Source organism: Caloenas nicobarica, chromosome 16 (genome assembly GCF_036013445.1).
Source record: "Caloenas nicobarica isolate bCalNic1 chromosome 16, bCalNic1.hap1, whole genome shotgun sequence".
Lineage (NCBI taxonomy): Eukaryota > Metazoa > Chordata > Aves > Columbiformes > Columbidae > Caloenas > Caloenas nicobarica.
In genome coordinates this window covers 8,358,460-8,379,193 of record NC_088260.1, presented here as the reverse complement: position 1 = coordinate 8,379,193, position 20,734 = coordinate 8,358,460, and the positions used below count along the sequence as shown (strand labels likewise).

The 20,734-nt window shown below is 42.9% G+C and overlaps 1 protein-coding gene across 1 annotated transcript in view; it reads right to left on the bottom strand.

Moving 5' to 3' along the window:
- Positions 1 to 238: 238 nt before the first annotated feature.
- The window catches only part of PPIL2 (peptidylprolyl isomerase like 2), a 71,825-nt gene continuing 51,329 nt past the window's right edge, over positions 239 to 20,734 (bottom strand). Inside the window, exons 15-20 of the mRNA XM_065646674.1 lie at positions 16,446 to 16,563; positions 13,755 to 13,811; positions 4,194 to 4,266; positions 3,969 to 4,031; positions 3,353 to 3,492; positions 239 to 1,624 (exon numbers count right to left, since the gene is read on the bottom strand). Of these exons, the coding sequence (XP_065502746.1) occupies positions 1,531 to 1,624; positions 3,353 to 3,492; positions 3,969 to 4,031; positions 4,194 to 4,266; positions 13,755 to 13,811; positions 16,446 to 16,563 (545 nt within the window). The 3' untranslated portion in view covers positions 239 to 1,530. The remainder of the gene's footprint in view (positions 1,625 to 3,352; positions 3,493 to 3,968; positions 4,032 to 4,193; positions 4,267 to 13,754; positions 13,812 to 16,445; positions 16,564 to 20,734) is intronic.

Here is a 20,734-nt window from a genome sequence, read left to right as displayed (position 1 = left end):
AGCACGTATTATTTCAAACTTATAAACCGCAAAATGTTGCAAACCACCCCCCCACAATTCTTCTTTCAGACTAGCCTGAACTTCCTATGATTTAACAAAGACGTAATCATATCCGCGAAGATCCCAGAGTTCCTTATGAGCATCTTAAAAAGTAGGAATGAATCATTTCCTTGTGTAACAATCAACTTTGCAATGCCATGATCCTGGAGATGACAGTTTAACAGTCCAAGGCAAGCACTCAAAAGAAAATAAAACCATTTAATGCAAAACATTTTACCAAAAGTTTTTACAGCAATTTAATATAAATGGAATCTTCTCTTAAAACATGAAACCACCAATATAAATGTATTGTTACAAAGCTGATTACAAAACTATCCCCTCAGCCACATAGAGAGGTAGGGAGGGTATTTCTGTCATCTGAAAACGCCTAAGATGAACTGAAAAGTAATGTTCAGGATCTAGCCTTCTATGCATAAGTGATGGCAACACACATACATTTTTGGATTAAAACACAGATGATATATCTTCAAGCCAACAGGCCTTTACTAAACTTCCTAATAATTTGTGGGTAAGCAATGGAAATATCTGGAACACCTGCCAGCTATATTATATGGTTTTCCCTAACAATGCGAAGCCTGATGTCAGGGCAGACTACAGTGTGTGTTCCCCTGCAAGGAGCAGGCTTTAGGGATGGTTAAAAAAAAAAAAAAAAAAGTTGTTTCTATTCCTGCAGTTGCTCCAGGCTGCACTTTCTGGGACCTGAGGGCAGGTTTGAACGGGTGCATCCTGGCCCCCCTGGCTGCCCAGGGGCTCAGGGAAGTCCAGCCACTGGGAGGAACAAGCGGTGCAGCCACCCCAGGCTCCCCATCTCGATCCGCTGCTTCCCAGGCTGTCACCTACATGGGTGCAGAAAGCGCTCATTTTGGAGCAAGCGAGGCCCTACAGAGACTGACAGCTGTCAGTCCGGCCAGGGCAGTAAAGCGCACGAGACAGAATTGGTCCTTGTTGAGAACTCGCACAAGGCAGCTGGAAGGGCAGGGCAGGATGGGCTGGAGCCCTCTCCTCCCCTCCGCAAAGCACTACAGCAGCACGGGCGCTTCCCCAGCACATTCATTCCTTTATTGGCAGACTTGGCTGGTCTGGAAACAATTACCTGTAAAAGGAGCTCTTTCACCGACATAGCTGTTCACTGAAGTAGCGTCCTGCGAGGCTGGGCTCTGCCTGGTCCGCTGCCAGCCAAGCCGAGAACGGCTCCAGCTAATCCCCAGCGGAGCGGGGCTGCCTGCTCCCAGCTTAGCAAAACAACAACAAAAAGGCCTTCGAGGAAGATGCAGTGGGGGGAACGCAGCTCTTTAGAAAACAAAGCCACATTAACCAGCCTTAACAAAGCAACAGTTTTCTTCTGCAGTGGAAGGGCAGGCTGGTGCCTTCCCTCCCCAGGACAGACTGTCTTTCGGGCTCTTCGGGGACACGTGGGAGGCCGCCTTTTCTTTTTTGCTGTGCTGCTCCAGTGCTAGGCTCCCCGCGCTCTTACCAGGAGCTAAAGTCCCCGAAGCCTGTGCTCTTTCTCTCTTTCTTTGCAGCTGTGCTGGTTGAGGGTCCATCATCTTCCATGCTGCGCTTCCTGGAGCCAAAAGGAAAACAATTCTCAGGGACTATTCACTGTTCAGTGGGACCAGGGCAGCTGGATGCCTTTCCTCTCCCATCCCTCATCAATTAGGGAGGAGAACAAGCTCTGTGCCAGCATAGGGACCACAGGGGGGTGGGGATGGGGGCCTTTGGTACACCCAAAAAGAGAGAGAGTGTGTCAGTCTGTGGGAATGGTTCAGGTCAGGCTTTTAACACCTCCAGGAATGAGTTCAAAACCCAACAAGTTCTCCAGGCCAGAGCTGAAGATTTAACAGCTGTACTTTTTTAGCACAGTCGCGATGAAAATGTGAGCCACAAGTTCTTCCCCCACCTTCTCACCTGCATTTGTGGCAGCAAAAGGATTTATGGGGAATTAGGTGTAAAGCAGCTGGGCAGATTTTTCAGATCCTTTCCTGTTTCTTGAGCACAGCCTGTCGCAGTCGCTGCTGCTATTCTCAGCCTCTTTGGAGCAGAGTTTGCAAGCCCATGGAAACACTACGCAGCCTGCTCACGTCCTGCGGTTTTATTGTCAGGTATCAGTAGCCGATAGGGAGAACTGAGAGCCCTGAACCTGCCAAAGGGCTGCTACGGACCAAACTCCCAGTTTCAAGGCAGGCTGCAATGAGTGAAGGACTAGGTAAGAAAATTAGAAGTCCTTTCTATTCTACTTGACCTTTTCCACAGAGCTGCAAACTCTGCCTGGCTTTCCTCAGTAAATACAGTGCAGAATGGCAGTACTTTTAAGCTGAACATAATATTTTAAGGGACAAGCAGTATTTTGTAACCGAAACATTTAACTGACGCACCAAACTGACCTACATGGGCTAACGCATTTTTCTTCTCACAGGTATGCAAATGCCTGGAAGTCACACAGGCACATACAAGCTGATTAAATAGCTGTCCAGATCTGTCAGATCTGTGTATGCATAAATACACACCTTTGTGCAGCAGACAGACAACGGCATTTTTGCAAGTGCTTTTAGAGAAGCCTACGAAATATCAAGTGGAAGGCATTTATTTTAATTTATCCAAAACTCATGCAAAGCTGCCACTCAGGTGGGATTCCGTACCGTCCTTAGGAAAGCAAGCAATGCTGCCAATCGCAATGGGTGTACAAAGGGTGTCTGGAAGAGGATGCTTTAGAAGCCTGTACAACCAGCCAGGCACCCTGGAGCTACTCGCCAGACGCCCTGTGCTCCCACGGCAAGCCTGGGAACCTGCTCCCCTTTCCACCCATTTCAGTTGTGCTGGTACAACTGTTCGTGCAGCTGAACAGGGAACCAGATCAGCACACTGATATGGGCTTAAGGCAACTACTTTGTGCAGGGGAGAAACTGCTAAAAGAGAAACATCTGTGGGACCACGGCCTTTAGAAATAGCTGCAGAAGAGGAAGAGAATAAAAGATGGTGTAGGAAGTGACACAGTACAGTTCCTCAAGGACTTCTAAGTTGTGGAAGCGTATCTACAGTTCTGAAGTCAGCACATGCTGTTAAAGACTAACTTGGTCATATTAGAACGCTAAAAGAAAAGCTCAGTTAACTTATAATCTTGAAAAACAACAGAAGTAGAGGGTGCTCTTGACTGTTAGGACTGCATGAAGGTGTCTTTGCAAAGCCTGCTGGCACAAACCAAACATCTGAGCAGTGGCACTGGACAGGACCAGCATCCAGCAGGAATGGCAACTGAAACACTCAACAAAGATCAGATGGGCAGGGAACTCACGCTGCAGCCATGTTAATGTATTTTCCAATCCCCTGCCGGTAAGTTTTAGGAGTCTGGACCTCTTTCTTTGGTGGGACCACCTCAGCTTTTGTTTTGGCTGCTTGTTCTTCTAGCTGGACCTTCTCTCTTTCTGCAGCAACCTGTGGGAAGCAAAGAGCACAATCTGTTGCAAAAACTAGTCAAGAGTAAGGAGAAAATGTCTACAAGTCTCTGAAGCTTTAAAGCACTCTAAACCAGCAATCAGCACTGCTATGATTACAGGGCAGGCTTGAGGAGACAGACCTCAAGGGCCACTACAAACAGGCTGTTTGCAGCCATTATAACAAAACTTCTCTCTTCTCACCTGCAGCCACCCACAGCTACTGTGGGCATCTGGAAAGGAAGCCATTGCAAGCGTGATGGACTGGGAGCTGTGCCCGACTTGGTTACAAGATTCTCCACCGAAAGAGCAGCGATGACCCTGGCACCCAAGGCAATGCTGAATGGCAGCTGTTTAATCTTAGCTTGCAAGCCTATGGGCCCACGGGCTGCCCATGTTCAAAGAAAAGGCATTAAGTTACAAAGTTCTCCAAAGAAGAGCTTTGGCCTTTCAAAAAAACCAACCAACTATCCTCACCTGGGCATCTGCCTCTTCATACGGATCAACAAAAACGGTTGTTGTCTCAATTCTTATTTCTTCCTGGGAGCAGAAGAGAAGAAGAGCAAATCAAACCGCTGATTAAGTTGTGCCATCTCCCCCACGTTCAGCTTTCAGAGACGCGTCAGTGGGGTGAACCGCACCGTCACACGAGGCCATATGTGTTCGTTCCCTCCTGCACAGCCTCTGGTGCTCCACACATACCTTGGGACGGTCGGTTTTTGGGTCACTCTCCACATTCTCCATAGCAGTCAGAGTCTCAAAGCCACCAACCACCCTAAAAGAGGACGGACACAATTTCCAGCTGTCACAAGACACTCAAAATATTCCTGCACCATTACATGTAAAATATCCAATTTATGCCCATTATTCTACTAGATTTTAAACCACGTTTGGAGGAAGGGAAATCAGTAACTTTATTTGGAAGACCTACAATGTCATTCAGTGCAGAAGGCAAGAATTTTTTCTCAAGTCTGGGATTAGAATTTAAAATGAAACAGAACATGGACAAGTCAAACCCTCAGAGGCAAAGCGAAGCCTTTTGTCCAAAAACCTGGTAGCCACGCAAACCAGCAAGATAGAGAACAAGTGACTGTGGACAGCCATCTGTGCAAGAACACACAAACCCATTACAGAAATGGGTTCACTTGCTAATGCTACATCCATAATTTTGCAGCTCACTTGTTGTTTCCAAGAGGTCTGAAAAACAAGCCAAACGACTTGCTCAAGAAAGCAAATGTTTTTGTTAACTTCTGATTTTTTACCTTTTTTAAAAAATTGTATATCTAACCAAAAAGTGTTATTAGGAAGAAAGGGAATCGTAACGATGGCACTACTGGAGAGCAGTGACAGATCTGTCCACAGTAACAGCAGTAACACAGGAAGAACAGGATTGCTCCTGAAGCATTTCAGGACCGTGGGCTTGCGAGGGCTCTGGGAAAGCAGCAGAGCATCGAGTCGCAGATGCGAGATAACACCAGGATGCTTTTCATCGCAGTGTCTACTTAGGATGATGTTAGATCCCTGGCCTCTCGTTTTTCAAGTCAACACATCCAAATACTTGCTTCAAAATGCTTAAGAAAGGCTGAAGACTTTCTGGACTGTTGGATGTTCATTTTCAAAAAAAGTGTGGAACAATGGGAAAGTTCCAGGAAAGGATGTTTAGAAAGGATAAATGGGGTGACCCAGATAATTATAAGCCTGTCATCCTGGCGTCTTTCCCAGCAAAATAATGGAACAGCAGAGACAGGACATGATTAAGAAAGAAAGGAAATAAGTAATGGCAATCAACAAGGTTTCATGGAAAACAGAGTCTGTCAAACAACCTTCTATCTTTGAGACAACAGATGTGGTTAACATGGATAACAGTGTCCGTGGAACAGACTTCTGCAAGGCGGCTGATATTTTGATTGAGAAACCAGAATGATATGAAGTGAACAAAGTACACATTAAATAAAAAAATTGTCTGACAGGTGTCAAAATCTAATTTTAAGTAGAAACCACTGAGTCAGTACATTTCCAGAGGGTTCCTGCTGGGATCAGACCTTGGTCCCAGGGTATTTAACACTTTTATCCACATGATCATCCCAAATTAAATTTGAAAACAGCTATACTTAGAAAAGCAGCAAATAAAGAAGAAGACAAGCCGTTGATGCTGAGCGATCCAGATCCCTCAGAAAAGCAGGCTGCAGCTGGACAAGATCTGTTTTAACAGAGCCAAGCCACATGGTCAGGAACCAAAACCACAGCCCATATTAATGGCTGTGGGACAGTGAGAAGCCGCCGTTATTCTCAAAAACACGCTCCTGGAGTCAAAGGAGTTTGGGGCTGGGAGCTCCGCAGCAAGGGCAGGACCCGGCTGTCGAGGAGCCCAGGGCTGCCAACCCAAGAGCCAACGACCCTCCAGCCTTCCGGGGGTGGCACCTGTCTGGAAACCTGATTGCTGGGATCATTGGGACGCCAGTGCTAGCACAGGTAGGCTGTCCAGGGCTGGGCAGACGAAATGGAGGAAACTTCTCCCCTTTAGTCCTCCAAAGCCTGTCGATATTCTGTAATCAGGTTGTAACTTTTAAGAGCAATTAAAAAACCCATATGTGTAGGCTAGAACGGCGTCATTCGTCTGCAGCTGGAGGCAGGACACTGGGGGAAGCTGCGCAGGGCTTGAAGACCCTGCGTGAACTTTGGAAAGTTCATGACAAAACCTCGTTTTTAAAATCCTCCTCCAGGCCAATATCAGATTCACTTACAATACTGATGATTAACACAGAGCCTAAGATATATTCACTGTGTTTTAATTGCCCCTAAAGGAAACTTTTGATTTAATATTGGAGGATTTTCTAGCCAACAGCTCCATTCATTATCTGCTCATATGTTTTCATTTAATTAGGTTCTGATAATTTGAAATAGCCAGATCAGCTATGCACTGGCAATCTCAGCTGAGTAATCCCATAGCTAGACCTCCCACAATATTAGCCCTAATGCATTTTGGTGATGCTCACGAGTCTTCAGTTGCTATGCTAATTAAACTTTATTTGGTATACTTTGTCACTTTTACATTTTAAAAGGCTGTGATAGACATGGCATGTAAATGACCTAAATAGCCTATTCTGACACAATTATAAAGGGCTAGGGGGGAAGAAGACAAAGCTGTTATGCCTGCAGAGCATGTCATCCTCCTTTCTTCCCAGCTTCTTGTCTCTAAAATGGAAAATTGCTTTCTTTTACACCCCTGGATTCTCTAACATTTTGCACAGAGCATCTCTATGCATATTACAGTGTCAGCACAGTGAGCTCTCAATACGGGTTTACGTCTTTAGACACTGCCATAATACCAATAAGAAATAAAAATGAATTTGAATACAAACCACTAGCTCAGAGACGAAAGCTCTGACCAGAGGAACTGGAAATCATTTACTAGTCACTTTTGTTCAGGGAGCACTTGGAAACTTTGCCAAGGATCAGACCCAGCTGAGGCTGGTGTTTCATCAGTAACAATTAAAATCCAAAAAGGACAAGATCTGATTGCAAACATCACCAATCCAGTAAAAACTGAATTACTCGCTAATGGGGGCAGTCATGGCTGGATGCGAAAAATGGAATATTCCAACTTAAGGTCTCAAACCATAAAGGATTTTGCAAACTTTCCTCAGATTTGTCGAAGTAGAGAGACAACGTACATGCAGACTCTCGAAACATTACATGTGTTTATCGTCAAATCTCATGATGTTACATTGCAGCACTAAAATCAGGTTGATGCCCATGCACTGGCATCTGTTCCAGCAATTGCTCCTCACAGAATGAGGAAAGCAGCACACCAAAGCAGTTTTGGGGGTTCTCTACCTGTCCCACAACACATATTCTGGGTGTAAGAAAAAAAGGCTCACAGACATCTTGCCAAGAAAAAAGCCCATACAAGTTATATGTAGAAAAGACCACCAGATCAGTACATTAAAACATTAAAAAAGACCTCTAAAGAGAGAGCCACTACTTAATATTATTCTAATAGCCACTAACTTTGAAGAAAAAGAGATTAAGCCTGTTCTATGAATAAATCTGAGCCTCAGCATAAGGAATTCCGTACATCATTTTCATTAAAACAAAATGCAAACTCGAGAAGTTCACACTAATATCCCTTTATACCCTTTACATGTGTATGTGTGTTACACAGACTGTGACGGTCGCACCGCCTTGGCCTTTCTCATTCCGCGTCACTTGTGCAAAGTTGGGAGCCCGGCAGGGAAGGGAAAAGGGATGAAACAAGTTTAACCTTTTCCACTGTTTCTGGCTCTATTCCTTCTATAAGGTGCCACACATGCTTTGTCCTAAATTGACCAAGTGAGGTTTAAACAGACGTTCAGATGACATCCTGCAGTGAAAAGGATGATATTTTCAAGACATAATTTACATTGGAACAACCAGGGAAAACGAGGGTTTGCTGTGTACTTCCAGTAGATGTTGAACAGAGAAATGATGACCTCAACTATATATTTAGCTCACCATCCCTGAGACAGCTTGTTGTATTTTTAGAGGAGCTTGATAAATGTTGCATTACATTTAAGCATGGACGACAAGGTAGGTACATTTAGGTTTTTTCTGTTAGCATAGTAATGAAAACAAAAATGTGCCCTTACTTGTGCAATTCTGTTTCCTTGAAAACAGAGCTAAATTAGCACTGGAAATCTTTGCATTTCAAATTAAGAGATGTTATTTAAAATCTTACTTCTTGTTAAGGCTCCTTTATGCAAACTGGTAACCTTACTTCATAACCACTGCCAATGTCTTTGCATGAAGTATAAGTAAAATGTCTGGAGCAAGCTCTATCCATGTGCAATACGCCAATGAAACGCTGCTACATTAGTGCTGCTCCCAAAGAAAACTGCAGCTCCCTTGCAATCTCTCAGACATTCACACATGGACTTCCTATTCCTCATATTTTTGTTTAGAAGAATTATAGGAATCAAGCTTTATGCAATGCTGGGGATGGCAGCAGTCCAAGATCATAGAATTTCCTGGTCAGAAGATGATATAAAAACAATGTCTGGACTTTTTTTTTTTTTTTTTTTTAATTCTTTAAAGTAGAAACAGAAACCAGAAAGAAACATTGTTTTGTAAACACATTCTGCCCTCAAGGTTATTTTTATAAAAAAGAGTACATATATTTACATACTCACACAGAGACAACAATATATACATGCACAAACACGTACACTCAGAACAAAATGTTTTCTATGTATACACCCATCTGAAAGGGAGTGAGCAATTTGAACTTGCAACAAGGATGCAGTCGAAACACCTCAATCTCTCATAAAGGCTTGATCTAGCAGGCGAGACACAGTAACGAAGGGCGCTGAAAAAATAAAATAGCTTGGAAAAAAAGCATTTTGAAACCAGACTCAACAGGCGAGCCTGGCACGTAAGGACTCCTCTGCTTTGGCACAGGTTCCTCTTCAGAGATCATACCACTGTTTTGGAAAAGACAACAGCCCTTGTGCAGCTCCGACAGCCCAGTTCTCATGTGCTACATGAAACCAAGGCCACGGCTTCCACAAAGCAGCCCGGTTTATTTTCCTACCTTGCTCTCCACTCCTCCCCTGGTGCACTCTGCAGTGCAAAATTAGGTCAGGCTCCCCACACAGATTCAACAACAGAATCAGCTCTTCTGCTGTGACACAATTTTTCCATTCTTCACATGTATTAAGGCAGAAGAGCAACAAGAACATGAGTTTCCCAGGTTAGAAGCCACTGGGGTTCACCGATTCAAATCATACAAGGAATGTTACAAGTGGAAACAGACACTGTGCATTATTCAACCGTACCCGGGTAACTGAATAATGCCTGGTAGCTGTTTTATGTAGCTGATTACTTTAGAGGACAAGAGTTACTTTCATTGCCCCATTCTACAGAATTGCAGTAGAAAGCATTAAACAGGTTAAGGAATCCTTATATACAGAGTGATACTTATCCGAGGAAAGAAAACTCTCTTCCACAAAAGCATCTGACAAGGAGAGCAGGGAAGAAAAGACTAAACTGAGTGCACATCAGCTACTGACTGGTGCCTCCAATTTGACCAAGTTTGAGGTTTCCCAAACCACCTTGTTCATTATTTCTGGGAACAGGAGCATTGAAGATTGAGTGGCAGAAACCTTGAGAGACAGTTAACATTTATCTGCGTAAACAGATACGTGCAGCCACATACAAAGGGGAAAACTGTCCTCCATATACTCATCCCCTGTCTCAGTTGCCACATCGTTTTCTCAGTTCTTGACAAGCACAGGTGATGCTCCAGTAAATGCATAGAACTGCTGCACAGGTACTTTCCGGCTTTGCCACTCTGACCACAACACTTTTCTCTCCACTCCCTCTATTGCCCTTCTTTTTATGGCATCATATGCTTGCAACCTGCCCTCACTTTCAAGCCCACTATGCCCTCTTTGTCCTAAATCTCACCCAAAATTCAGAGGCAGCATTTCTCTCCTCCTGTTGATCAGCATGGCTCGATCACTTTCCACTATTATTATAAACATGCACATTTTCATGTGTCCCTTTAGCTTTGGAAGAGGCTCCCCAAAAACAACCACAAAGGCATTTCAGTTTTTCCTGGGGTTTTCTTCTTCCTTGGTTCTGAAGCAAGTGCAAACCGTTGGTGGAAGACAGGCAGAAAGGGGTCACTGTCACAACTTCTCTGTATCTATAGGCAGTCTCTTTACTACTTGCACAGCTGTCTGGGACAGAAATTGTTTCTATTTCTGCTTATAAAGGGCAGGTGTACCGCGTCTCGGATCCACGAGAGCTGTGAGCCATCAGAGCAACAGAAAACATAATAACAACCGGATGGGACGTGCTTGCATCCAAATTTCATAAAGCACACCAGACAGGAATGTGAGCCTATCCCGGTGCTTTGGCTGTGACATCTCTGTAGCTCATGCAGCTCATGCAAGAGCTGAAGGCCCAGCTGTAGCACAGGTAACGGGGAGTCCCCTCGCACACAGCCCGCAGCAGCAGCCACCAGGACCTTCCCCAGGCAGCAGCCACCTGCAAATGCTTCTCATCCACCAGCAAATGCATGCCGGTTGGTTTACATTATTTGAGCTTCTAAGTTAAACCTCTTACCAGCCAGCAAAAGCCAACAGTTAGTTTTCACATTAATTACAACATTCCTTAAGTCAGGAGAAATGGTAATTACTAGAAATGGTAATTACTAATTTAATCTAGGCAGCTCTGCTGGAGCAGGAAATCCGTGCAGCCTGCAACACACCTCCAAGGGAAGGCATTCTTCTCTCACTCTCTGCCTTTGTTTTCGCTCCCCATCCATGTCAAATTATCTCCTTTATTTTCAGTAGCATCCATCCTCATTATTGCCACGGTGGGCAGGACAATCGTGACAAGATACCCTCCCTGTCCTCCAGCCGCAGCCTTCTCCTGAGACTTGAAAATTCCAGTGCACCAAGCCAGACATGTGCCACCGCTTCACAGCCCCACTGCCTGCAGCTGCTGTGTTTTCCAAACATACTTAACAGCCAAACATCCAACTCTTAATAGTTGCTACTGTGCAAAAATTGTGTTTCAAACCAGTGGGGACATGAATAAGATTCAGCTCTCCAGAGGAGGAACTTTCCAATGTTCCATCCTACACAGGACCCACAGAAACAAGATAGGGGTGGGGAACAGTTGCTCTTTCATTGTTTCTCTGTTCTTCTCAAAAGTATGGAAAACCTGCTGAAAAGTTCTATACAAGTCACAAACAAGTCATATTCTGCTCTCAAAGCTACATAGGTGACACTCACTAACATGAACCAGAGCCGCATAGAAATAGCTGAGGGCACAGTGGAGATCAGAGTATTTAGGTTTTTATATTAACCGAAATAAGTAAACTTCAAGTCTATATGAAAGTCACAACAGCCCAGTAAGCATCCAATTAAGATTTAACATTCATGGAAACAAAGAATTCTGATTTCATGGTTTCATTCTATTCTTAAACCTAGATATTATTCCTAGATATGCTTCCTAGATATTATTGTACTATACAGCCTAAGATCAGATATAGTGGCCAAATCCTGGAAACACCCGGGATCTAAAATAGCAAACTGAATCTGGAGCTTCATTAGAGGTACAATCTCTGGAATCTTTCGGCTTTATGGCTTTAAAAACAAATGCAGGTAAAAACAGCTGAAGGATTTTGATGACAGAGTACAGATCTTAAGAGCCACACACATCAGCCTTTTATATTAAATTTGTAGGTAAATTGAATTATTCAAGTATTCCATTTGTAGATTAATATAGGGCAACTGGAATATATTCCAGCATCTTCATTTTTTACGTCCTTTGAATCAATCTTCATTTACATGCAAAAGAGTCCAGAGTAAAATTTGCTTGCTCTGTGTTCAGGTGAAAATGTGACTCAGTTTTCATGCAGGGAACAAACGTGATTCTAAACCAACATTTTAAATGAAGCTTCTCCTTTGTATTTCAGCTGAGAATATTTGCAGTGCTCAGAAAGCGGCAACACTTCTTTATTCTGGCAACCAAGGTCAGATTTCTGCAGTAGCAAGGATAATTCAAAAATCAAGACAGACTTTGCTAAAACTACATAAATCTCTGCTATATACACTTAACCAGATTTACTTAGACTGAAGTAATTTCTCTCTAAAGGGCAACGAACAGTGTGAAACATCATTTGAGCTATTTTACTCATAAGGTACTTGAGATGTTACACGTGGTATAAAGGCTTCTGGGAGCACATTCCCTGCACTGCTGTCAGCTCAGCCACTCTCTAAATTCTGTCCTGGTGAATTATATTAAAAGCGGAGCACATTGGGGAAACACAGCAAAGACACCGGAGGACTATACAGGGTGCTCACTGAAGCCAGGTTGCATCCAGAGCTGAAGAACAGTCCCCTTTTCAGCTGAGCTGTCCTAACCCAAATACTATTTGATGAGATGGGAAGCTCGGGTTAACAGCATTACTGTATGGGATTTAATGGGATTTTTGCAAGGAGGACTCTAGTTGTAGCTTAAGTGAAATAGTCTTAAGATACAGGTAATTTAACTCCTCCAAGAATATACTTGGTCTCAGCTTTCAGTATTAGAATTTGCTTTATTTATTTGCTTTCACCAAATGACAAGGTAACTTTAAATTTTTCTAGGACAGACCTGAGAAAGGAAAAATAAATATATTTCAAAGGGTGCAATTACTGCAGAATCATTATCGGAACTCACAGCACTAAAACAATTGTTTAAAATGAAACCAGCTTCTGCCTCAAGAACTCACAGGCAGAGAATATGGATTAAATATATCATTTTCATTGTACAGCACTATTGTATGACATCCAATCAAAGTAAACAGCACATGCATTTATTTCAATTGCTGCCTTTCAAATGGATAAGCCATGAAAAGAATAAAAAACAAATCTTCATTTTAACAAGACTGTAAAATCCTTGGGAACTACCCATGAAGCAGGCTAGTAAAATACCCATACCTGCCATTTGCACCAAGGCATTTTTTAGAACAGCTATGCATGACTTGGTAAATACCATGTACCTGCAGCAGAGGAAGCAAAGAACAAGTCGTAATATAAAGATTTTGTAATATCTTCTGTAACAAATACCTTGATATTTATTGTGTGAGGGCTTGACTGTAAAAGACTTTTGCAACAGACTTCTTTATAAAGAATGAAGTTCCTTGCTGTCTTGGCATTGGTAGTATGTTTATATATATACATAAACATGTATGTATGTACACACTTGCAAACAAACATACTGATTTTATATCAATGATAATCGTCAGGAATAAAAGAGAAGAACAGAATAAAAAATAATAAAATTGGCCAAAAGACCTAACCTAATGCAGAAGCTCTATGTACTACGCCATGATGAAGAACAGCCTTGTCGCAACTAATTTCCTGGTTGACAGCTCATAAGAGGATGAAAGCAGTGTTGAAGAGGTAATCTCTTGTGTCCCAGCAATTAGCATGCACAAATATTAACGTGGTTGGTTACAGGACGATGATTACTTTGTTCATGACTCCCTGGAGAGCCAGCCACAGAAGGGAAGTAAAGCAATTTACAGCGATGGAAGGAGGAAAAGGCAGAGTCTCGTGACTGGCACTGATGCGATGCTGGCCACCTACTCATAACCAGGAAAAGTGGATTGTGAGCCAGGATTTTGCACCAGTTCAATTGCAAGAGTCACTCGATTCTTCTCTCTAGGCTTGAGATGCACAGGAAAGCACAACTGCTATAATGCTGCTCACAACGTCCTTCACTTACCTTCCAAAAACTGTATGCTTCTTGTCCAGATATGCACAAGAGCGGAATGTGATGAAGCTGGAAGGAATAAAGACGTAACAGTTAGCATATCATCTCATTGACACTCAACAATGCTTAGAAACAGAAAGTGTATGTAACAGCCCCCCAAGAGAAGACAAGCGCCTCTCCTCCTCTGGGAGTCCTGCTGGCCAAACGTCCTTTAACTCCCATTTTGTGGGTTTTGTCTTGGATTTCTGGAGCTTTGACGTCTTATTTTTACACCTTACTAACATCCCTAAACGTTACTCCAAGCATGGTGACTTGCACAAAGTCCAAAATCAATCTGAGCATCTGCCTCCTTGGCCAGGCTGGCCCTGGGAAGCTCACACAGACAGGGAGACGTGCATCCTGCTGGACAAGCACATTTCTTGTGCGTGACTGCGAGCTTGCATCCAGCAAATACAGTTCATATAAGACAAAAGCCTTGTCAGTGTACACTTCTATCTTTTAGGATATTTACTTTTTGCATTTCTCTTCCATTAAATTGGCCTGGCGGTGATTCATTTCTCCTCTGGACAGAGCAAATTTGTGCTTTGGATACAAACATGGCAGAAAAATACTTCACAGTGTCAAAGGTAATGAAATATTGTGAAACGTGGATTTTAATTTTTAAGTAATTGGACTTTTAATTTTGATGGTTGTATTTTTAAACTTAAACACGGGAACTAAAACACCAAAATCCAAAGCAACCCTTACTACCAAAACTTTTCTCTAAAGTTTGATGTTTCTTTGGAAGACTTGGACTACAAGCATATGAGACAGAGGTTTCCACACTGTGGTCTGCAGACCACGATGGCCCATCTTGGCTGGACACGCCGTGCTGGCTCTCCTCCCTGTCTCCATCTGTTACACTACATTAGAGACAGCTAAAAATATATGAGCATTCCAAAAGCACTTTTCCATATAAGCAACTGCCTCAGGAAGTTATATGATTGCAAATAGGAGGGGCTGTAATCTGCCAGATGATCTATTAAGACATAGCTTACCCTAGGAAAGACTTGAGATGCTGTGCAGAACGCAAACTCTTACACGGGGCAAATATTATAACTTAGCCTTGCGCCTGGCTTCTTTGCACCACTTTATTCACAAATATCCGTACTTAGGATTATCAAGGGGTCAGTTATGTAGCATGGTAATAAACAAATGAAAAAATTGAACAGCAGCAAATACACAGAGAAAGCTTCATCCACCAGTCACAATAAAAGTAAGGACAAGGGAATTAACGTAGCTCAGGATGATCCCAGAGAAGTCCTGAGCGTTATTTGAGCATCACCTTACACAGAGGACCCAGCTGACTCTGCTCTGTGGTGCCTGTCACCTATGGGGAGAAATATTCACCCATTTCCTAAGGTCACAAGAGTTGCCACAACTGTCTAAACACTGCCTCGGAAGCTTTATAAATACAGGCAGCTGGAGTCTCTCAAGGATTTCACATATAAAGGAACTTTATATTTCATTTGCAAATTTTAGGGAAACATACGATCACACTTAGAGCAGCAGATGATGTGACTCAATATGGCACATCACTCATGAACTGTCTCTACAACTTCTGTTTCTAGAATCCCCTCTCTTTAAAAAAAAAGAAAAAATAAAGAAAAATAAAGAAAAAACAACCTCTGCTCTCCCCCAATTTAGCAACTGAGTGCTGACACTAACATTCAAATCCAAAATAAGCTCTACAGCAACTCGATCCTGCAAACCACCCAACATGTGCTTAGCTTAAGTACGTGAGTGAGCCTATTGGAGGCCCTGACACAAGCACTTGTGTTTAATTAAAGCTAACCACACTAGTGCATGGTTTACAAGCCATAGCAAATACTGAGCGTCATGAAGACCAACACCAAGAACCCCATTCCAGCCCCAGCACACAGCACTGTACACCCCCCCACACCCCGTTTCTTGAGGCTCCCAATAAAAGGTACAACTTTTTTCCATTGCAGTAGAGAACGACCAATAAATAGCTGGCTCAAAGTGACACAGAACATTTTCAAAAGACTGCAGGCAAACACACGTATTAATGTTACACATAAAAAGGTCATTACAACTTCAATATCTTTAGATTTCATTCGTCGTTCTTCCTGTTTCTCCATTTTTCCCTCATTTTAGTCTTCATTCTGCTTTTGTACATTGAAAACCAAGTCATTCTCAATGCCAGATTCTGCAGTCTGCCACGTCTGGGCTCTACACATTTCAACAGTGCAGAATTGTTCTCATTTATTTAAAATCAGGCAAGTAAAGAGAAGCAACATTTCCATAGAGCACATGTTACACTTCATTAAGCCCTTTCAAAAAGCTCAGTATGGGCTAAATGTAAACAGAATGGAGAGGTGTAATGATCTTACAGCGATAACACTGCAGGGACACTGAAAAAATGAACAAAAACGAACAAAAACTTCAAATCATAAAAACAGAAAAGGCAAATTAATGCTGATACTATAAACCTACAGGTCGTTGTGCTGTGCATTTACTTTGCTCTTACATTGGGTAACAGCAGCTGGAGCTCCCCTGATTTCAATGTGCAGCACTCGACAGAATATTTCACTTGACTGAACTTTAAAGAGTAGCTCATAAAATGTAATTTGTTTTCTTAACAGAGTAAGACACAATGTCTAGAGGCAAACAATAAAACACAAAAAGCAAGTGACTACTTACAACTGCGATTTGTTTGTGTTGGGTCCTGAATTGGCCATACTGAGAACACCACGTCCCGTGTGGGACAAATTTGGCTTAAATTCATCTTTGAAAGGTTTTCCCCAGTAAGATTCTCCTCCTTAAAAGAGAAAAGATCACAGAATAAATGTTTTCACTACTTTCCCACTACATTTTGTAACAGGCACTGACATTAAATTCAAGGTTTCTCGCACTTCTGATCACTATATGTACAATATATTTTTACCTCACCCCTGTCACTAGGCTGGTTTTTGAGCATGGCCTTGAAATCAGCTGTTTGCAACTGGCAACACAATTCTGTGCCCCACATTATCAACTGCAACAGACCAGGCTGTTTATCAACAGCATTAGATATTGGGTGCTGAAGAATTGTCAAGGATTTAATTTTTTACTGCTGGTCCATCATATTTTTTCTTTTTTGAGTCATTAAAACTTTAAAAGCAGCCTCCTAACAAAACATAGAACAAAGAATTACTAGTTTAATTGCACTCTGGATATAGCACTGCTTCCAGAAATAAAATATCAGGGAGATGAAATACATTAATAGAATCAACTAAGAACAGGAGCTATAAGCTCAAATGCTTAATTCCTGGCTAAACAATGAAGAATGATGACATATATTCCTCCAAAATAAAGGGTAAAAATTAGATATTTGGACTAGATAGCTGAAAGATGTAAACACAAATGTAATGAAATCAAAAGGATGATAAAACTTTGCACAAGCTGCACACCCAGCCCTCTAAACTGATTTATTTTCTGTGACTGTGGATAGAAAGGGGGTCTGGGAGACCCCTCCCTGTGGCTGTCATTTTTATATGATTTATGACAGATCTGACATTTTCATTTGCACTTTCCTCCAAGATCATTCTTAATAAGAAAAATGAAGGCTGAGATGACTCATAGTTCTACAGTCAAATCCATAATCTTGTTTGACAAACCATGAAAAAATATTTCACCTTAGGATAGTATTAAAAATAAACCAAATAAAACTATCCAAACAGTCAGCGAGACTGGTCCATCTGCAGCATCGGCTCAAGAATCCTCTAGAGTAACCGTATCACTTGTGAAGCAGGAGGTCAGTAAAGGATCTGTAGTGCTCAACGGCTATTCACACATGTAACACAACGAAACAATTTGATGATATGGCTGCACAGGCAAGCAGCGAATAAAGCTGAGGAATAAAACAGACTCCTACCGAAAAGCTTATGCAGAAAATCACAAGAGCGCATCAAATGAGAGAAGAGTTTCAGACGATACCACGAAAACAAAGCATCACAGGCGGACGGCTGCAAGTGCACGTGGAACCAAGTGAGAAAGACATTTTGGAAGAAATTGACCCACATATAAACTAAATTAATCATGTTCAAAAGACCTATTAATAGAGTTGAGTGTTGCCTGCTCTGCAATTTGACAAGAGCCAGCAAAAGTGGACAAAGCCTATAGGGATTTTCTGTAATCAAGAGTGGAGGAGGAGTGATTACTTCAGCAATCTTTGGCTATTGAATATTTTAAGATCAGCTAAATTACATCAGCTTGATCTCTTATGCCAGCTTCTTCCAGTAGTGGGTGAAAGGGATATGGTACAGCTGCAGCCATCTCTACTGTCTTGAAGATGGATCCCAAACCCAGCTATTCTAGCCAAATCAAAGTGTTCACCCTATTAGAAAAAGCCAGTAATTTTCTTTGCTAATGAATCTCCCTGCGTGTTGCTATTTACTAAGAGAGGTTACTTGTGCAGTACCACAAGCCAGTAATTTTCTTTGCTAATGAATCTCCCTGCGTGTTGCTATTTGCTAAGAGAGGTTACTTGTGCAGTGCCTTGCTTACCTGCCTTGTTCAGAAAAGCAAAGTTCTTGTAGGTTGGTAAATAAACAAGTCAGAATACAGCAAGGCTCTGGGCCAACAGGTGCTGCCCAAAACCTGAAACACGCCTGCGAAGCCTGCAGAGCCACAGCCCCACAACGGCACCGTGCTCTGCGCACCATTGCTCCTTCCCTCTTTGCCTTTCACAGTTTTCAGCTTTGCACTCGGCTCCAGCACTGCGGAGCCGTCGCTTCAGGCCCTGCACTGCCCAGCCACGGCCAGAGCCCTCTGCACCCCAGTAACAAGCTTCACTTCACCTTCCCTTAGAAAAAGACTTCATTTTGCTTCAAAGGGCCTCCTGAAGGAACTCCTCGTTATTTGAAAGCAGATGCACTTGCTACGAGTCCTAACCCAGAGAAGTGTTTGTCACCCAGACATTTTCAGATACTACACAAACACGAACACATCTCATTGAGATGGTCCATAGCAGCAAGTGGCTAAACCCTTGGGTCTGTTACACCCTACATACGCTTTCAGCTGATGCCGGAATTACGGTGCTGTCAAGCTGCAGAAAGAAGGTGGAATCAACCCTGAAGCCTTCACTGGTCAGAAAAATAATTCAAAAGGAAAGAGAAAAATCATGAATGACAGAGAGACTCTCTCTTTCTGGCACAACAAGCAACCAGACCCAAGAGCTTGCAGACAGGAGCGATGAGCCATGATCTTTAGGTTTTGGAATATTTATTTTTGTATGATTTCATTTCAGATCATACACTGCAGGTCAGAATTAATCTCATATGTACGAAGGCTAACTTTAGTTCATTCCAATTCTCTGGATATAAGTGCTAATATTTTAGTAGACAGTTAGAGCACGAGATCCAGTCCCTGCCCCCCTCTGTCTGCCGTACAGCTGTTTCCAAGGCTAATTCTGTCTGCCCGGGAGCTGCAGGCAGGAACAGAGAATGGCCTGTGCAGCATTCGCCTAAAAGGCCAGACGTCCTATAAAGGACATAGCTGAAGTGTCTGCGGAGCCCTGGCAGCGTGGACTGGCAAGGGCCGGTGGAGACGCTGCAAAGGCAGCGAGACAGCAGCACAGGAATAGTTTGGTTTTGTTTTGTTTTTTAAAGAAAAAAATCCCAAATTTTTAATTTAAGAATACTTTAAAAAAAAGAAAAAAAGGGGGGGTGGGAGGGGAGACAAATGCAAATGTATTCTCCTTATATTAAAAATAGCCTGAATGTGCTGTTTGTCAAACTCCTGCTAACCTCTGGAATCATTCCAGGCTTCAAGTATCTGCTTGAAGCAGGACCAGACAGAGCAAGCCGGAAGATGACGAGTTAAATGTATATATTTTTTTAATTACTGAAACCCAGAATCACTTTCTCTCTGAAGATTAAGTACGGATCCCTCGTTAGATCCTCGTAGATCCCTCGTTACTGCCACGGCAGCACAAGGTCTAATGCTCAGCCTGGGAGCCTGGAACGAGTATTTTAGATCCTTACGTTTTACTCTCTATGTTGGAGGTCAATGTAAACTTGGGAAAACAAGTCACAGGCTCCAAACCCACTGCTAATAATTGTGAGGCATTCAGAAGTATCTAGCAGATTTTACTGTGTTAATTCCCCACATGGCTGGGAAGCACGGCTGTGCCATCTCCTCATGTTCTGAAAGCAGAATGGATGCAGGCAGAGGAGGTGGGACCGTCTAACTCCAGCCCTCCCATGTTACACTACCGATATATGCCATAAAGAGAGTTGGCTTCTCCTTATATTCCCCAAATCTTCCTCCAAGAGCAAACAGATCACTGCTGACTATATATGGAGTCACGATGATGCAAAAACGTCACCCCAAAGCTGACATACCAGCCTTCAAGCAAAGCCCACGGAAAACAAGAATTGAGTCTGGGTGTTAGAGTCACAGCGGGCAGCGCTGCCTGTCGCTTCACCTTCCTCTCAGCTTACTCCCTGATAAGATTATCTTCGGCCACAGCCGAGCCCTGTGCCTGCTGGACATGCAAATGTTTCTGAGATCCTCGTACAAAAAGTGCTGGAAAAAAATTCGGGGGGCTTCTGTGCTAAAAGCCAGAGGGGTTCACGTGGCAGCAGACACGGCCCCACGCGGGTGCTGCCGCTGGCTGGGTGGGAGCAGCACTTACAACCCGGCATAAGTGGGTCTCCTGTTTGCACAAAGCTGGAAATGAACTTGGGATCAGCCACGGAAATACACCGGGCCGTCTTCTAACAGCAGCATCTATCCTGTGCCTTCAGGAGCTGGAAGGAAGTTCTGCACAACTCTGTAAAATAAAAATCACATGTCCACCCAGATACCCAAGATTCAAAGCTGAAGGCAGCTGAGAGCCACTTCCCCACATTTTTAATAGAAGAGAAAAATTCTCTTAAATTAAAGAGGTATTTACCTAATTCTCACACGGAGATGAAACCAAACAGACCACACACCTCATAGGAAAA